Here is a 20,519-nt window from a genome sequence, read left to right as displayed (position 1 = left end):
AAGATCCAATACAGTGCTTCAATGTGAAATTTGTTTTTTTTTATACAAGCTTCGGAGCTTCTGTGTTGAATGTAACATCACTAGACTTACCTTTCCAGTCACTACTTTGCAACAAATTAGATCATCACTTCTGTTGGACTGCATATACACTGCTTGGACACTCACATTGGGACATTTCAGCACACTAGGATTCTTGAACTGTTTTAAGGTATGGTGCAATCAATGGATTCTATGCTTTTAATGGCCTAATTTGTCCTGGTTTTATTGTGTTGTTTTAAAGTCCCATGAACTTTGTAAATACACCGTTCTTACTAAACTTATCTCTGTTTAATTTTATTCTTTTAACATCCACAAACCTCTCACACAGGGGTCATAAATATGACCCTGTTTTAAACTTTGTAACACAGTTTGTAGATCGGGAAGGAGGAGGCGGGAACCGGCGAACATTTAAAGAAAACTTAAATAATAAAATAAACACAAAATAGCGCGACAGCCCCTCGCGGACGACTGTCACGCACAAACAGAACCAAAACACAAAATAAAGTCCAGGCCTGGTCCTCTCTCATCCAACACTGTCGTCACTCCTCCTTTTATCCTTCCGGAGCTCCTCTGTGGGACTCGTGAGTGGTGCAGGTGTCGTGCATTAGCATTTACTCCACCCCATCCCTCTCATCACACCCAGCCTGTTAGGCTGATCGTTACAAGTTATTACATGATTCCTGTCTGTGAAACTCCTTCCACATTGATTTTCTATCTGGGTTTCTTGAGGTTCACAGTAGGATTGTTTCTGAAAGTCTTTCCACAGTGATGGCACATGAAAGGCTTGCATCCACTGCTAGTTTGTGACACTGTTACACAAGAAACATGTTTTACCGCTCTATTTATTGCAATGATTTTATGTATAATAGAGTTTTAACTGGTTTACATGTTTTCTTAAGTCCATTTTATTCCTCTTAACATTTTAGTGTGTATGTCTTTAAGAAATGTATGGTTGGCCTGTCATGTGACCATTCATGTGACAGGAAGCTGGAACTGTATAAAGAGATCAGCATGCCAGACAAACACTCAGTCACTAATTAGAACATGCCGGTTTTATTCAATAGAATAAAACAGTTCTCTTTTGAGTCCTCAAAAGACACTGTTGGTAGGTGTAAGAGTTCTCCCAAGTGTGAACTCTCATGTGGTAATTAAGGTCTCCTTTTCGTTTGAAACTGTTTCCACACTGATGCCACACGTAAGGCTTCTCTCCAGTGGGAATTCTCATGTGTCTTTTAAGGATTCCTTTTTGAATGAAGCTTATCCCACACTGTTGGCAGATAAATGGACTCTCTCCAGTGTGAACTCTCATGTGGACTTTAAGGATTCCAAGTTGACTGAAACTCTTTCCACACCCAGGGCAGGTGTAAGGCTTGACTCTAGTGTGAATCCTCATGTGCCTGTTAAGGTTTCCTTTGTGAGTAAAACTTATTCCACACTGTTGGCAGGTGAAAGGGTTCTCCCCAGTGTGAACTCTCATGTGCAAATTAAGATTTTATTTTCTACTGAAACTTTTTTTCACACTGTTAGCAGGTAAAAGGCTTCTCCCCAGTGTGAATCCTTATGTGCCTGCTAAGTATGCCTTTTTGAGTGAAACTGATTCCACACTGTTGAGAGGTGAAAGGCTTCTTTCCAGTGTGAATTTTCATGTGGATATTAAGGTTTCCATGTTCATTGAAAGTCTTTTGATATTGTTCTTTCTCTACCATTTCATTCAGTACTTTGCACTCCTCTTTCAGCAGCATGAGGTCTAAGGTGAAAAAAGGCAAATGAAAGTCACTCCCACATTAAAAGCACAAAAAACAGACATCAAAATATTAACCAACATGTATGCTAGATAGTACATGCAGTAAGCTACTGAATGGGTGATGCATATAATTTTAGAAACTCTTTTCAATATTGTTAACTCTTTGCTTTTAGAACACATCCCAAATATATTAAAGCTAGCAGTTATTAACCCCTTTATCAAAAACAAGCACAGTTTGGCCAAAGAAAAATCATTAATTACCAACTGATTTAAAATCTACCATTTGTCTAAAATTTCAGAAAAAAAGTTGTCTTTTAAACTGTTCTGTTTTGCAGAGAAAGTGTTTGTGAAGAATTTCACATTTAAGTTCCCTCGTAGTACATAAACTGTGCATATTAAAGTTACAAATATACTTTTGGCATCTGATTGTGGCTACATCTCTATTCTATTGCTGTTAAATCAGTGCGCTTTCTGCCGTCTCGGAACTCTGAAACGCCGTGTATACTTGCAGACACAGAAAAATATATCTATAGAGAGTGAAATGTCGACTTTCAAATAAACCAATTCAAATGGAAAACAAATATTCTCAGATTTATGTAATCCACAACAGGCGCATCCACTACTGCGGAGATGAAGGGACAGTGTCGCCAACTTCATCTCTTAAACCGAAAACAAAAAAGCACTGGTTTATCAATGAATTATTAAAACGTTAATGCAGCCTCCTTACGGTTTATCCCTGACACATTCATAATCATTACATCTGCCGGTGTGCCGTGGCAAGCTTTGTGTGTGTGCTTGAGCGCTTATAGGCTATGTAGGCAATTAAAGGTGCATTATTATGATTTTAATGGTTTATTAATAAACATGCAATTAGTCGACTAATGCTTCAAATGAACGACCAAACAAATGTTTAGCCGAGGGCAGCTCTAGAAAAAAAGTTTATGCCTAATATTTGATCTCTGAAAAGTAGCTGAAGCATTTCTTATTCTGAATGAAATAGCCCTATACTGTGGAGAAGCGATTTACTCCGCAGAGAAGTTGGTAATGTTTAAGTGTTTGCTTAATACCTTGTTTCTATTTCTGTTGTTTAGATTTTTATTTGTTGCTAGGAAGGATTGTTTCCTTTACTATATATTTGTATTTTTCTTCTTTATTTATAGATTGTATTTTGATAGCACTTTACAAACATTGTAATCAGAATAATAGTGTAGCGTCTGGACCAATCAAAAACACAATTTTTCATTTGATTTAACAAATCAGTTATTCATTAGATTAACAAGTCGTCACAGACCCCTCACCCAATAGACTGGGTGCCAGGATGTCTGCGAATGACCACAGGCCACTGGTTACCATGGCAACCATGACACCTTTGCTAGGCCAGAGCCATTTACGACCTAATAGGGAAAATCACTGCCTTTGAATTAGAAAGAGACACAGTGCCCAGTAGAAATGGACTCTTTTCTAATTAATCCATAGGAAAACCTTTCTTTGAATGAACACACATATCCTTCAGGTCATTGTGTATGTTGTCTTTGAGATTTTATACTGTTTTATACAGGCTTATGATGGAAACACTCATTCATGTCATCTTGCCTATATGTAATCCTACCATGTTTAGTATCTATGAATTCGCCTTCTGATGATCTAAACGAGCGTGTAAATGTTGGTACATAGGCAATATATTAGTGTCCTGAGAATCTTTAGTAATTTCAATACAGGCGGCAGACAGCACACCCTGTTTGTTTTCTTTATTTTATAAATGCACAAAGTTCTGTTGTTATTATGTGTGTATACAAATAAAAGTAGACCCTTTACAAATTTGACTGATGTATTGCTCTTATTTGTAAGATCAAAACTGAAAGTGTAATTTAAGTTCTTTTCGGTGTTATCAGGAGAAGATGCCACAAAATGCGTATCCGCGTTAGTCGACTTCAGAGGGTTAAAGGCCTCACACCATGTGATTCTGTTAGGTTTTGAGAAGATGCGAGCTACAATGCTCCAGGACATCCTAAGTTTTGTGCCAGGCCTTAGACCTTGACTTTTCCATTCACCAATATTCTCTGACGCAAACTGGTTCTTTTTCATCAACCAACTTCAGCAAAGATCAACTTGAACCTTTGGACTGCATCAAGCCTTTCTTTCAGACAGGAGATGTGCAGGTATTCAAACTTAGTCTTATTAATTGATACATTAGGTATCATTTGCACCTTTTTACAAAGGTGTGTTTGAACTAAGAATCTGATGTTTCCTTCAGGCGATAGATCTGCTGAATATGCAAATGGTTCCATAACTTAATATTCTTATTCTCTCTCCTCTTTACTGAGTTAAGCTTTAACCCTTTCCTATTCCAACTGTATTTCCTTAACCAGGAAATTAACGTTCTTAGAATTGACAGACAGTTGACCCTGAGAGGTCAAGTAAATATCTACAGCGGATCTAAATATTTATAATTAATTATAACTAGTTATGATTAATTATTCATATTTCCCCATGAGCTGATTCGCTACAATAGCCATCGGCTAAGAAGAAGCTTTTGATATTTGTATCACTAATTTACTGCACTTAAGTGGTGTACTGTCCCACAGTAGTTTTGATTTGAGCCATTTGCCTGCTATAGGCTTTTGGTGTGCTAATTGTCAAGGTGTCCATTGCTTTTTTCACTCAAGATTCGATAAGCTGGAAGTGTTCAGCCGCTGTGTTCAGCCTCCGAGCAAGGACACAGACAAGGTCAAGTCACATCAAGTCACCATTATTTGTATAGGGCTTTTTACAATGGAGATTCTCAAAGCAGCTTTTTTTTCCCAAAATGCTTACACAGTTTTTGAAACTATTGCTCCATTTTTAAAAACTACACACAAAACGTATTCGGTTACTAACGTAACCTCGGTTCCCTGAGATACGGAACGAGTACTGCGTCTGCTAAGATGCTTTGGGAAAACTAATTTTTCTCCGATGACTGTGACTGAAGTCTTTCAATAACGCAGTGTAACAAAGCCCGCCAGAATGGGCGGAGCCATCTGGCTATAATCGGGCATTCCGCTGTAGGATCCTCAGGTTACTTCGACTGAAGCAATGACGAGTCGTGCAGCTACATAGCACAGCAAAGTATGCAGTACTCGTTCCGTATCTCAGGGAACCGAGTTTACGTTAGTAACCAAGTACGTTCCCAATCGATACTTCACTCGTACTGCATCTGCTAAGACGCTTTGGGGAACCAGTACAATCCCGCTGTGCTATGCTAGAGGAACGACTAATACTTGAACTTGTCTTAAGCACCCAAGGGGGGTCCAGAGGGACCAAGTATTTTGCTGGGAAGCCCTGCAGGAGGCAGTAGGGCCAAACTCACAAGAGGTCAACCCAGCCTTGCATAATCATCCCAAGATAATTTAGTACAGCCTTAGAACTCAGTGAGGGCCAAGAGCATACATGAAGGTGGCAAACGTCATGCACTGGTTTTGTCATATGACAGAGTGCCCTGTTTATGCAGAAAGGACCCGAGCCTGTAAGGCCGGGATGTCCAGATTATAAAACCTGGCAAATGTGGCCACCGTACAAATCTCTGCAATGGACACACCGCTAGACCAGGCCCAGGAAGAGGCAATGCCTCTAGTTGAGTGGGCTCTTACTCCCATGGGGCATTGAAGGCCCAAAGAAGAGTATGCTAGCATAATAGCGTCAATTATCCATTTGGAAAGTCTCTGCTTTGTGACCGGAGAACCCTTGGTACGGCCACCGAAGAATACAAATAGTTGATCCGACTGCCTGAATGGGGCGGAGCGGTCAACATAGACTTTCAAGGAAAGATTGAGGAATCGCCGACATAGTTATTACCTGTGCTCTGAATGGAGTAGAAAGCATTTTAGGTATGTAACCATGCCTTGGTTTCAGGACGACTTTAAGAGTCGCTGGGCCCGAATTCGAGGCAGGTGGGGCTCACCGAGATCTCCCATATGCTTTACTGACGCTAATGCAAGTAGCAGAGCGGTCTTTAGCGTCAGGGGACGAAGGTCAACAGACTGTAGCGGCTCGAAGAGAAGGCTCTTCAGAGCCCTCAACACTGTGGGCAAGTCCCATGTAGGGCAGATCCTCCGACTGGCCAGCTATAGGAGCATGTGAGGCTGCCATGGCTGCTACATAGACCTTCAGCGTGGCGGTGGAACGACCCTTATACAACAGCTCTTGCAGGAAGGACAATATCAGAGATATGTCACAGGAAAATGGGTCTGCGCCGCGTGCCATACAGCAGGTGGAGAAGACAGACCATTTAAGGATATAGAGCCGCCTTGTAGAGGGTGCTTTAGCCTGAGATGTTGTATTTAGCATGCTCTCGGGGAGGTCTGCAGGCTCCCATCAAGAGGCCAGAGGTGCAGAGCCCACAGCTCAGGCTGGGGGTGCCATATCATTCTGTTCGCCTGAGAGAGGAGGTCTCGTCTCAGAGGAATGGGCCACAGGGCTGCTTAGAGCAGCCAAGACAGCTCTGCGAACCAGTGTTTGGTCCTCCAGAGTGGGGCCACCAGCAGAACCTTGCGTTTCTGCTCCTTGATTCACCTGATCACCTGTGGGATCAGGGTGATCGGGGGAAAAGCGCAGAGGAGGAGGTTGGGCCAGTCGTGGGCTAACGCATCCCTGTCCTTCGAAAAGTAAATTGGGCAGTGAGAGTTGCCTTCTGAGGCAAAGAGGTCGACCTCTGCCTTAACGAAGATCTCTCAGATTCTTTGAACCGAATGTGGGTGGAGCATCCACTCTTCTGAGGGGATGTTGCTCCGAGACAGCATGTCTGCTCCTTGGTTCAACCTGCCCAGCACACCCGTGTTGGAAGCGTCTGTCGAGACCACCTTCCTTCTGCAGACCATTCCCAGGAGTACACCCCATTCTATCCACCGATAGTCTTTCCAAGGGACTAGAGCAGCTACGCAGGTCCGGTTCACTTTGACACGAAGGCGTCTGAGACGCCAGGCATGGGACGGAACTCACGGTTTTAGCCAGCACTGAAGGGGCTGCATACGAAGCAGGCCCAGCTGAAGTACCGGAGACGCAGAGGCCATGAGGCCCAGCATCTTCTGAAACGCCTTGAGAGGAAAGGGGCTCCAACTTTGAATGAGGCCACGAGCTGCTGAATAGCCAGTGCACGTTCTGGTGCAACTACCACCCTCATTCGGGCTGAGTCAAGAACTGTTCCCACAAACAATATCCGTTGGCTGGGGGACAGCGCGCTCTTGGCAAAATTGACCCTTAGTCCCAGGCATTCTAATTGGCTGAGGAGGAAGGATCTGTGAAATAGTAGCTCATCCTCCGACTGGGCCAAGACGAGCCAGTCATCGAGGTAATTCAGAATGAGGATTCCCATCTGTCTCAGTGAGGAAAGAGTGCGAGGAGCTAGTGACAGTCCAAAGCGAAGCACCGTGTATTGGGTTGCCACTTCCTCGAAGGCGAATCTCAATAATTGTCTTGTGGGGGGCTATCTGGATGTGAAAGTAGGTGTCTTTCAGATCCAGCGAAAAGAACCAGTCCCCTGGGCACACTTGCGAGAGGATCTGTTTCAATGTAATAATCCTGAATGGCCTTTCATGAGGGCGCGGTCCAGGTGCCTGAGATCGAGGATGGGCCTTAGGTTGCCATCCTTTTTGGGGACAAGGAAGTAGCGGCTGTGAAAGCCTGACTTGCTCTGAGCTGGGGGAACCATTTCTACGGCTCCTATCGCCAGCAAATTCATCACCTCGGAGTGCAGGACGTGTGCGTCTTTGCTCTAAACCAAGGTGGGAACCATGTTGCTGAATCACGGGGGTCTTCGAGCGAATTGCTGTGAATAACCTCATTTTATTATCCCCAAACCCCAGTCTGGCACTCTGGGGATGGCCTGCCAGGCCTCAGTCCGCGTGACAAGGGGTTGGATTAATTCGAATGGCTGGTCTCTTTAAATCCGCCTAAAAAGATCAAACCGCTCATTAGAAGAGGAGTACTGATGATCTTTGTGTAAACAATGTAACGTTTATTATTATTTATTAGCTCTAAAAAGGGGAATATTTATGACGAATTATAACTGGTTATGATGTGTGTGTGTGTTAGTTTGTGTGTGTGTGTGTGCGTTAGTTTGCTTGGCCTGGATGGCCCATCGAGATAATTTACAGCTCTTTAAACAGTGTTTGAAGTCAGATTGAGAAGGATGATAGTGGGGGGGCTGGTTCGAATCTTCTTGTCGGTGAAGAACCATCTGGCAATTTAAAACCCCTATACAACGTAACATCTCTGACCAGAACTGTAATTTATATGCAAATGTCAAAAGGCTAAAAGGGTCTTTTAAGCCATAAACCGCCCAACGCTCATGCATGATCCTACGCAGACGCTACAACAATCTGGCAGATCAAAAGTGCTGCACGCATTCTCTCAGATCCGCTCGTAGCAAACAAGCAAAGCAGAGCGAGACATGAACTCTCGTAGTGGGAGCGTGGCACAGGCGAGAGGCGCATTCAGATACGAAGCTGTCAGCTAAATTGATTCATTGGTGACCGCGTTCTTCTCCGATCCGCCTAGAAGGATTGACCGATCCTCATGTGTAAACTCACTGGCTGATCAAAAAGCTGCGTGGAGAGTGATGCACGCGGGGGCTTTGCCGGTGTTAAATCACTCAAGCCTAATCGCTCATCCCCGTGAGTTCGCCATTTCTTCACAAGAGCAGGGGAGACGGGGGGGAGGCGAAGCTGATCACACACAAATGCGAAGCTGTCAGCGTTCTGCTCCGATCTGCCTAGGAGGATTAAGCCGCTCAGTGTAAAGAGGGGCGCTGATCCTCACGTGTAACACACACTGGCAGATCAAGCACACATGTGTGCTGGCATGAAATTTGCTCAAACCTGATCACTCAACCCGCAAGCTCACCGTTACTTTCTCCGAGGTAAGAGAAACATGAGAGCGGGAAGGCGGAAGCTGCCAGGGGGAAAGCCGCTCAGTGTAATGAGGGGCGCTGATCCTCACGTGTAAGACACAGATCGAAGCGCAGTGGGGAGAGTGAGCACGCAGGCTCTTTGTCAGCGTGAGATCACTCAGACCCAGTTGCTTAGTTCCCTGACTCCGCTGTTCCCCGCGGCTCGCTGAGAGATGAGAAACGGGAGAACAGGGTTGCCTTCAATGAAGGCAGTCTGCGAGTGGAGAAGAGTGAGTCTCATGCTCTCAGCGAGAGCATTCAGTCTCAGTGAATGTGCAGTCTCTGCGTGGGGGCCGCCCAGACAGGCGACGCACTCACTGCCCTTCTGCATTGTGCAAGATTCCCTGCACGAGCCACACTCGCAGCGTGACATTTGCAACGTCACTAGAATTTGCTCTTTTATAACTTACCTGTAAGGGAAACAGGTCAATTTAGGTCAAAGGGAATCATTTAAGATGTTTTACAGCTGATCACTGAGACGGCCAGCGATTCATTGAACGAGCCGTATGACAAATTCTGCAATGGATATCAATATCCAAAATATAGTGAAAACATTATTAATTAGTACAGTAACAAGATCGGCAGTTTAAGACTAACTTGTGAGCACAAAACACGAGATACTTCTCTTTTCAATATAAAATAAGGCTTTAATGGATAAATCTAAGACATATAAATTAATCTAACACAAACACACGCATTCACACAGGTTGCAGAAAGCGAGAAAGTGAGGAAATAATTAGTTTAAGAGAATGAAAATGTGAAATCCCAAGTTTACAGCAATATGTGCAATTGCATAGATCTGAACAACCATCAATCACTTAACCCTCATATTGAGTTTGTTCAATGAGGTTCAAATTTATATTAAATGCACCAGTTCAGCTAGGATCTGGAGGTACTTGCGTTGCGTCCGGGGTTCCCTTTTGTTGTCCTCCTTGCAGAAGGGGGTTTCCCGCTTTTCTGATTGGCTGGAAGTTCAGTCTTGGGGAAGCCAGTGCTTGGGTGTTGGCTGACGACGCGGAGCTGTGGTCTGAAGTTGAAGTTTGGACGGTACTCTTTCGGAGACAAGGTGTTGGGCAAAACTTAACTCGGAACACACGAAACTCTCAACGGAAAATTAAATATACTAAAGTGAAGAAATAGAAGTAAAGTTTGACGAGACTAGGTGGCGTTTCTCCTCATGGTTTTGGAGGAGCTGGCGTGTAAGCCAGAGCACGCTCAAAAAGCGCTAAGAAGCGATGACTGAAAAGTACGACTAAAAGCGAAAAGATAAAAGCCGGATGGCTAAAAAGCATATAACTAAAAAGCCACATGGCTAAAAAGCATGACTAAAAGTGAAAAGCTAAAAGCTAGACACAAAAAGCAAAGTTTGATGGTGTCCTGAGTATTTAAACTTGGCTTTTGGGCACCTCCCAAATGGTGTTTTGACCAATTAGACACTGTCTTAGCTCTGAGTGTTGCTATATTCCTCCTGCCAATTCATAAATCAAATGTTGTCTCATCAGTCACATGGTCCGAGTTTTTCCCGCTCTTGCAGAGTATAGATTTGGACATGATTTCTAAAACAAGAATATGATACATTTGACAAAGAATTTATTGGAAGAAACGTTTCAAGCAAGAAGATTCAACACACATACTAAACATGAATATGAACCCTTAAGCTATTCAATAGTTATCAAAAAGACATACACAATACGTGATTAAAACATGATAGTTAAACGTGTGGGTTACATACATAATATGGAGTTTTGCATATAAATGATTAGTTGCTCATAAGTCCTTTTAGCATTATTTAGGTGCATATATACATGGAAAGGTAGTTTCTGTAGCATTCTGTGGATGTAAGGATACGTTCTGTGAAGACCAGAGAGGTTAAAATGTCTGTAAGGAATCTCAGTCTGTTCTCTGTCTCAGAGGTGGGGGAAGCCAATCCAAAGAGCTTGTGATTGCTATCACTGGTTACCATGTGATGGTCACGCCGTGCATCTCTTTGACCATTAATCTTAATTACTTGCCCCAAAATTGACAATCTCCTTGGAATTGTCAATAAATGTTCTTTTGTTTAAATGCTGTGAGCTACTCAAAGCTGCTGGTTGGTTCAGGCTTGTGGTGCGAGGATCTGATTTACGACATCCTGTGTCTTGGGCTTCTGTGGAATTCGGCTCCTCGTGTTTCAACCATGTTTTGACCAAATCTTAGATTGTCTGATATCCTACACATCTCTTAGAAATAAGCTCTTTAAGGCTCGCCGGATAGCGGCAGGGGATCAGCTGGGACCACTGCTGTGACGCCAAAGGCAGCGTAGAAGCGGCGAATCAGCCAAGCAGAGGGTCGCTGGTTTAGCTTGATCTGCTGCAAAGGCGATTCTACGGCGAGACGCTTCGAGTCTCGTAGATCAAGCGAAGAACATCGTTCGTGAAGGAGAAGAAATCTGAGGATCCTACAGCGGGGGCCAGAGGGCCCCGCCCATTCTGGTGGGCTTTGACGGGATTTGTCGCCATAGGCACGTGCAGCTCCGCTGCCGAGCCATTGGTTCGTTTTTTATTCACTGCACGAACCAATGGCTGTGCAGTTACACTGCGTTATTAAAAGGCTTCAGTCATCGGAGAAAAATTAGTTTTCCCAAAGCATCTTAGCAGACGCAGTACGGGTGAAGTATCGATAGGGAACCACAAAACACACACACATGGAAAACTTTACCCACATCTTGCAAAAGCAAAAACTTCTTTCAAAACTATTTTAACTCTTCTAAAAATTTTATTTTTGCGTAGTAACTCTACACACAATCTTAAAATAGTTAACCACATACACGCCAAACTACACACAGATGTGAAAAATGTAAAACAATACTCTCATGTGTCTTTTGCTTGTTCAGAGTGCAGTGGAGCACAGGAGTTTGTAATAGCACTCGTGTTTGCCCCCCTGTTAAAACTGTGGTTTATCACACCTGAGTTCAATTTCTCTAGCCACACCCAGGCCTGATTACTGGTGTCCCATTACGTCTGGCGTAAAAGTAACACTGCATTTCAGAAAAAGAACATCATACCAATAGTAAAATATGGTGGTGGTAGTGTGATGGTCTGGGGCTGTTTTGCTGCTTCAGGACCTGGAAGACTTGCTGTGGAACCATGAATTCTGCTGTTTACCAAAAAATTTTGAAGGAGAATGTCCGGCCATCTGTTCGTGACCTCAAGCTGATTGATGATCTGAAACATTAAAGTGTGACAAACATGCAAAAAAATAAGAAATTAGGAAGGGGGTCAACACTTTTTCACACCACTGTACATGCATATGCACGTATACAATGTATGTATGTAAAACTGATTAATTTAAGTTATGCAACTGAACTGAATCAATACTGAACTGACTTGAGCTGTGGAATGACACTATTGATTTGTTAGAGCTAATTTACAGCAGCATTTGAAATAGTTACTATTGATAAAGCCGCTGTAAAAATCTATATTGTATAAAGTTCTTGTATACGTGTGTTACAGAAAATTCTCTCCTCTGTCCCCCTCCACCACCTCTTTAACAGCTTTGATGATTTTGCCACATTCTTCACAGACAAAACTAAAACCATTAGCAGTCAGTTCTCAGCTCCACACACAGGAACTCAAACCAACCCCATCCACTGCTAAATCACTTTTCTCATCCTTCTGTCCCCTCACTGAGGCAGAAGTATCTAAACTTCTCTCCAGCCATCCTACAACCTGTCCTCTAGTCCCAATCCCCTCACACTATCTCCAAGCTATCTCCCCTATACTCTTACCAGCACTCACACATCATCAACACGTCTCTTCTCACAGGTATTTTCCCCACTGCATTCAAGCTTACTTGGGTAACCCCACTGCTCAAAAAACCTACTTTAAACACTTCACTTACAGATAGCTACCGACCTATCTCTCTCCTTCCATTCATAGCAAAAACACTTGAACAAGTTGTTTTCAACCATGTATTGTTATTGCATTCAACTGAGACTGCGCTACTGTCAGTCACGGAAGCCTTGCGGATTGCAAAAGCTGATTCCAAATCATCAGTTCTTATTCTGCTGGATCTATCTGCTGCTTTTGACACTGTCACTCATCAGAACCTCCTGTCTGCCCTCTCATCACTGGGCATCACAGGGATTCCACTTCGCTAGTTTGAAACCAATCTCACAGGTAGGTCTTTCAGGGTGGCCTGGGGAGGGGAGGTATCCAAAGCACACCAACTGGTCACTGGGGTTCCTCAGGGATCAGTTCTTGGACCCCTCCTCTTCTCCATATACACTACATCACTGGGACCCATCATAGAAGCACAGGGTTTCTTCTAGCATTGCTATGCTGATTACAAACAACTCCATAGCCGCTTTTCCACTGAATTTACCCGGAACAATTTGTCCCAGGAACTTTTTTCCCCTAGACCTGTTGCTGTCTGCATTTCCATCGCGGCCTAAAGTACCACGAAAATTAGGCAAATAGTCTGGTGACGTAGTTCTTCGCGCGTTTGTCAATACAAAGTACGCAAATTTCGGACTTGCATCCTCTGTAATTTGGACTTCGCAAGTTTAACTCAGGAGTGTGAACTTCCGGGGATGGGACAACGCGATTCCGGTAATTCTGCAAACAGCAGCATACTAGATTTGACAGTCAGCTCGCCTTGGCTACTGCAATTTTCCTCACTGTATTTACAATAAGCCTCTTTTCATTTTCATTTAAACATAGGCTATTAATAGCCGCAGAAATGTAGTTCAGGGAATGTACATGCATTACAATGAAACAAAATATTATATCAAACAGCATTGCCTTTTTTCATTTTCATTTTAATAAAGATATAAATATTCAAATATATAAATTTATATATAAATTAGTGCCGTCAAACGATTAATCGCATCCAAAATAAAAGTTTTTGTTTACGTAATATATGTATGTGTACTGTGTATATTTATTATGTATATATAAATACACACACACACACACATACAGTATATATTTTGAAAATAGTTACATTTATATATTTATATTGATATATCGGCCGATATTATTTGTGTATATTATAGTACAGTACCAGTCAAAAGTTTGGACACTTTCCCATTCGTGTGTCCAAACATTTGACTGGTACTATATATAGAATACAGTATGTACATAAACAGAATATATATATATATATATATATATATATAACTTTAATTCAATTAAATTCCATTCAACTTTATTCTTTTGAAGTTTTTCACTTCGGAACATTCACGGATTTGCGATTTATGTCTTCACACACAGACTAAACTTATTAGAGAAGTATGAACTGTGACATAATATACCTCTGTAAATAAATACAGTTTATCTGCGTTATGTTCTGTAAAAAAAAAAGTTCATATTGGCGGCATATTCGCCGATACCGATATATCGGCGACAGACTCATATCGGCAAAATGATATATCGGTCGGGCTCTAGCGAATATGCCGTCGATATGACATTTTTTTCTTACAGAACATATAATGCAGATAAAATGCTTGAAATGGTGTAATTACTTAGTTTGTCCTCCATTGTTTGCTACTGGCGACCTGGATGAAACGCTTTAAAGCTCAATTCTATGGAAAACCATTGAAACTTTGAATGGCCATATCTCCGTCATGGCGCGGTGAATTCAGTTGTTAATGTCCCTTTGTTATATTTGCATACAGTACATCTAATGTACCTAGTATTACTGTAACAAATTTGTATTTGTAGAGAATATTTCAGTGAAGTCATCAAGAAAATGTTTTTGGAATTGCAAGCTTGTATTTTGTATTTGTATTTCTCTATCACAAACACAACAAAGCCTTCACAAAGTCTTCATTGCAGGTGCATAAATCCTATTCTACATCTCACAAATTAAGAAATTCAGAGAATCAGAATCAGAATGAGTTTTTATTGCCAGGTATGTTTACACATACGAGGAATTTGTTTTCATGACCGAAGCTCCACAGTGTAACAATGACAGTGACGCCCCGACAACAATGTCCAGCAAAACATCCGAATAATCGAAAACCGGTGAAATATCGGGTGGTGTGTACTTCCGAATGTCCAGCAATTCGTCTCTGGTGAAACTGATTGCAGGGATATAACTAAAGACAGGACAAACTAACAAAAACATAAAAACAACTGCAGAGCACGCCACGGAGGCAGCCATCAGCGTCGGTGCCATTGAAAAAGAGGCTCAGTTATACCAGATTTATGCAGGGCTGTATTTTATTTTGGTCATATTATTAAATTATTTTTTCCTGAAATGTGTGTTTATTAAAACCGGACATATTTATTAGAATTTAACTGTGGTATTTGTAGATAAGATCATGGTAGAATGACCTGCCTATCTCAATTCGAGCCATTTTTCAAAAACATCTAAAGACGTTTTTTTATCAGCACCTGATCAATTAATACTAGCGCTTACCTTTTCCATTCAATTCTATAATTTGTTAAAAAATAAATAAATAAAAACTTGTGTACTGTGCTAGACTAAGTGAGACCTAACGTATTTGTAGATAAGATCATGGTAGAATGACCTGCCTATCTCAATTCGAGCCATTTTTCAAAAACATCTAAAGACACATCTTTTTTTATCAGCACCTGATCAATTAATACTAGCGCTTACCTTTTCCATTCAATTCTATAATTTGTTAAAAAATAAATAAATAAAAACTTGTGTACTGTGCTAGACTAAGTGAGACCTAACCTAACATTCGTGGTCAGAATTATTGGCACCCTTAGTAAATATGATCAAAGAAGCCTGTAAAAATAAATCTGTACTGTATAAAATGTCACAAATCTCCCTGGAAGATGATGTGTGTATATATTGTCTTAATACAAGGTGAGGAGGATAGTTTGAGTGGCCATTGACTTTCCACAAAGATCTGTCAGGTGATCTCCAAAATCATCAGGCATTATAGGAGAGACTCAGAGCTGTTATTGTGGCAAAAGGAGATTGCAAAATGTACTGAATAAAAGGGTGCCATTAACTTTAGCCAATGTGTATAAGAGAAAAACATTTATTTCCTAATGAGCTTCCCCCACCCCCTTTTTGATCTTTTATCAAAAAGGATTAAAAATGCAGATTTATTTTCACAGGTTTCTTTGTTCATATTTACCAATAATTCTGACTACGACTGTATAGCCTATGTAAATGTGCAAAACTTGCTCATAACTTTACATTTTTGATTCGAGTGTGTGAATGTGTTTTGGCCCACATTCTCTGCAGCAACTCTAGCCTAACTGTGAGCACACGAGTTTCTTAATTTGTGATTTGTAGAATAGGATTTGTTAACCTCAGAATTTGAAAAGGTGTAACCGTTGTGTTTGTTAGAGAGAATGAGTAAAAAAAAACAATTTGCAAGTCCTAAAAACCTTTTCTCTGTGACTTCAAAATTACCAATATGCATGTGTGACTATTCATTACAACTACAAATTCCACTGTCACAGGTGCTCAGGTTTGCTATAATAATACCTTCACAGAACATGGTAGTAGTCAGCCATCCATGCAAAAGCAGTGGCCAGTGTGGTGTACTGTAGATACAGCTGTCCAGGCCAACATCTGATGTGCTGATATCCTCAACTGTCATCCCAGAAAACCTGCAATAAAAACAGTACAGTTCAAAATTCATCATACTGAGTCCCAAAAGTGCTCTTTAGTAAACGTGGTAAAAAGATGTCCAAACTGATTAATATTTTAATAGTATAATATCAAAATTACAAAAATGCCATCATGAGCTGTTTGAGTGTAAACAAATAGAATAGAGAGGGACAAAACACAGCTAAATCCTCCATCTAAATTTTCAAGTCAAAGGGGTACTAGTTGTATTTAGCTATATTTAAAAGTTTGGTATCGAAAACAAGTTCCATTTTAGAACCGGTTCCAAATTTCAGAGAAAGGGGTATTCGATAAGACGCGTGCATTTCAATTCTGCTTAATGATTCCTGCATTCGCATTTGAATGTGATTTAAAATGATTTAAGTGCAGGAACGGAAAGAACTTGCGCCCCGTTTACGTTCAGCACACACAAAGCGCAAATGTGAGCACAGAGAACAGAGGTCTTGGTGCGGTATCCTGGTGCATTTCCACTGCAGAAAAGGTTGTTCTGGGCCGGAACTGATTCTTTCATATGTATCGACCAGTATGCAGAAAACGATGTCCTTATATCATCATAAGCACAGCCTTTTTTGTCTTAAGTGAACGTAAACAAAGAAAACGCATGTGTAACAGTATTTTTAGATCTGAGTGCTTTCTGTGTTAAAGAGACAGCAGCCTAATAAACGCACTGCCTGTCATAAATGTTAAGCAAACAAAAAATCCTTCACTGATCTTGACCAAATATCTTTAATAACTTTTAATTAATTAATCTATATTTTACAGGGTTTCTGCAGGATGTTTAAGCTCAAATGTAAGACCTTTTTAAGACCTGCACAAATAAAATGAATGCCATATGAGCTGGCTAGGGCAATGTCTATAGTATAGGGATGTTCATTTTAACCGCTTAACCGTTAACCGACTGTGAAGAATTTTGACCGATTAATACAATCAGTTAAATGGTTTAAAACGAAATTAAATGTTTTTAAAGTAATTTATCAAAATATTTAAAAAGGTTTGCTGCATGGTTGAAATACGCTAACTCTGTACAAAATTTGTTTTTTTTTAGAGGAAAGAAAAACATAAGTCGCATCGAAGTCCTATTTTATTATTTCATTCAGAAATAGGCCTAATGCCGACACTAAATGTTTACAAACATGATGATAAACTCTGTAAACATAGCTAGGCTATTTTAGTTCCCCTCACTCCACAACAAATCCTTTCAATTAACAGTATTTAGAAAAGAACAAGAATTAAAAATATAAGCTATAGCTAAAAGACAAGCCAAAACAAATTCATTTAGGCTAAAATGAAACTGAAACCAACGTTGCTTCTCTCATTCGACACAAAATCAAATGTTTCCATATTCGCAATGTATTTGAATGCCAAAATATTATTTATGTAGCTTACTTCACTGGCATTCCAATATCCACGTAAAACTAAATGGTTTGCATAACATCATTCATGGCGGTATGGTGATAACGCTTAACGGCACTTATACTATATATTTAAACTGAGCAGTGTGTTTTTTCCATATGTTTGACTGACTGTATTGTATTATGATAATGAACAGGCTGCATTGTCAAGGTAGCAATGCTTAACTGTGCGTGCATGCGGCACCGGCGCAATCATTTGGATTTTTTCCTTCTAACAGTGGAAGCAACTAGGCTAACTCCTTTTCATCATAAAAGGGGGCATATGATACGATTAAATTTTTTTCTTTCTCTTTGGAGTGTTACAAGCTCTTGGTGCATAAAGAAGATCTGTAAAGTTGCAAAGACTAAAGTCTCAAATCCAAAGATATATTCTTTATAAAAGTTAAGAGTCAACCACGCCTACCTAAAACGGCTCGTTCTAATACGCTCCCACATATCTACGTCACTATGTGGAAAGATTTGCATAACGCCGCCCAAATGTTCACGTAAACAAAGAAGGTGTAACTTTTACTCTCTCTGTAGTATTGTTGCTACCGCCATGAAGGCGCTGTGTGTTTCGTTGTGAAAGCGAAACTACTTTGTTTGTCCTTCCAAAAGAGGAAGATATCCGCTTCGTCATGCCTGGAGCTGATCCGTGCTGGTCGCTTAGGAAATACATCAACTTCGCACTGTGGATCGCTGGATCGGCTTTCACCGTGAACAGCCTGGGGTCATCACATGGGGTTGCCGCAAGCCCACTGGACGCGCCGTTCTCAAGCCCACCATCCGTCGCTCACTCAGCCCGACGGCCGTTCCTCGCTCTAGCCGCCGGCCGCCGCTCACTCTAGGCCTCCGTGTGTGACGCTGTGTTTCGTTGTGAAAGCGAAACTACTTTGTTTGGCCTTCCAAAAGAGGACACGACTAGAAATCCATTTACAACACTGTTCCAGAACACTTCAACCCAAATATTCAGATGTGTGCAGCACATTTTATGGAGGAGTTTCCTGATCCTGGTAGAGTAGACTACAATACCAGCTGTTCTAACTCAGACTGTAATTTAAAGAATTTGCCACTGATGATTCAAACACGAGTTTTGAGCAGTGTAGAGTAACACTTGTTGTTTGTCATTTCTCCGATCACAAATGCAGACATGGTTTTATGTTTACGCGGCGCAATGCAATGCATAAAAAGACAGTATAAGTCATTATAATCCGTAATTATGTCCCCACTGGATGCAACAAATGCCTCGTTTATAATGGGTTTTAATGTTTTTGTCTCGTCGCTCCGGCCGGACAGGGCATCATTACAGTATGGTAAGGGGCGTATCATTTCCGTCACACGCTTGAGGTATTCGGCCAATCTCAACACATTGGACAGCTGGCCAATCAGAGCACACCTCGCTTTTCAGAACAATGAGCTTTGTAAAAATCAACACGTTTCAGAAAGGCGGGGCATAGAGGAGAAACAATAATGTACAGTAAGTGGAAAATAATGTGTTTTTTGAACATTAAACCGCATAAACACATTTTATTACACCAAATACACAAAATAATGTTATTTTTTTAGCAACGTCATATGACCCCTTTAATACAATTGCTTAAAAAAATTATAATTGATATATATAGTGTATATAGGGTTTTATTTTAATATTTAATACAGGATTTCTGCAGGTATCATCAAATCTAATTTAATGCTTTTTAATGCCATTTTTTTTTTAAATGTAATGCCATACACCAGTGTTTCCCAACCGGGGTGCTGCGGCACTCGAGAGCAGGGGTGCCATGTAAAAAATCCTTTTTAATATTTTTAAACTGCTAAAATGTTCCAAAAAAGCATCTATTATAAAATATCCATTTCTGATGTCGCCAATAATTAGAGATGCACCAAAATTACGGCTGCCGAAAATTAGTTCACCGCTCAGGTTTCACTTTCGTGGTGTGTCACTGCGTATTATCCCGCTCTATGCGTGTGCGCTCCGCTCAGCTCCACTCATATACTGTTCGTGCTCATCAGAACAGCAAAGTCCACTCAAAAATCAAGCCGACAGGAAACATCTATGTAGTACAGTATTGTTTCTGTTTGCAATAGCCCTACTGTAACATGGTGTGGTATCAGGGTTTGAAATTAACTTTTTTACTTGGTAGCACTGGTGCTCCCAACTTCAAAAAGTTAGGAGCACCAGCAAAAATTTAGGAGCACTCACCAAAAATGTATGAGCATCACAACTACAAATTATATATTAACAGATTTTATCCTTACATTCTTAACTTTAATGCAGATTTTGTATTGGTTAATATTAGCTGTCAATCTCTCAGTGACTGCTTTACGCTAACTACCGCGAGAAAAAGAAAGGGCTGAAGAAGAAAGAAAACGAAAAGAACAGTGACAGATTTCTTTTGTAAACAACCTAAAGTTCAGCTCTTCTTTAGGGAGGGTTAGGATGGTGTATGCCAGGGGTGTCCAAACTCGGTCCTGGAGGGCCACTGTTCTGCAGAATTTAGCTCCAACCCCAATTAAACACACCTGCACCAGCTAATCAAGGTCTTAGGCATACTAGAAACTGGCAGCCAGGTGTGTTGAGGCAAGTTGGAGCTAATCTCTGCAAGACAGTGGCCCTCCAGGACCCAGTTTGGACACCCCTGGTGTATGCGGTGTTAAATTTTACATTCAGCTCTGCCAGTTGCACCTAACGGCTGGCAGCTAGGGGTGTGCGATATTGACAAAAAATTATATCTCTATATTTTCTGGGATTTTATCAATAACAATAATTGTGTGTGTTACTGTGCTGATAATTTAAGGACTACAGTGGACAGCTGACTCCTAAAAA

At 41.1% G+C, this 20,519-nt stretch overlaps 1 protein-coding gene across 1 annotated transcript; it reads right to left on the bottom strand.

Annotated features, from left to right (window-relative positions):
* Positions 1-1,096: 1,096 nt before the first annotated feature.
* LOC107552411 (protein krueppel-like) lies at positions 1,097-1,516 on the bottom strand. Its single transcript, XM_016234279.1, has one exon. It carries the CDS (start codon positions 1,514-1,516, stop codon positions 1,097-1,099), a length of 420 nt encoding a protein of 139 aa, XP_016089765.1.
* Positions 1,517-20,519: the final 19,003 nt, after the last annotated feature.

The sequence above is a fragment of the Sinocyclocheilus grahami genome, unplaced genomic scaffold (genome assembly GCF_001515645.1).
Source record: "Sinocyclocheilus grahami isolate Dianchi unplaced genomic scaffold, SAMN03320097.WGS_v1.1 scaffold450.1, whole genome shotgun sequence".
In the NCBI taxonomy this organism is placed as follows: Eukaryota; Metazoa; Chordata; class Actinopteri; order Cypriniformes; family Cyprinidae; genus Sinocyclocheilus; species Sinocyclocheilus grahami.
The sequence above is the reverse complement of the archived record's forward strand: the minus strand, read 5'-3'. Positions and strand labels throughout refer to the sequence as shown.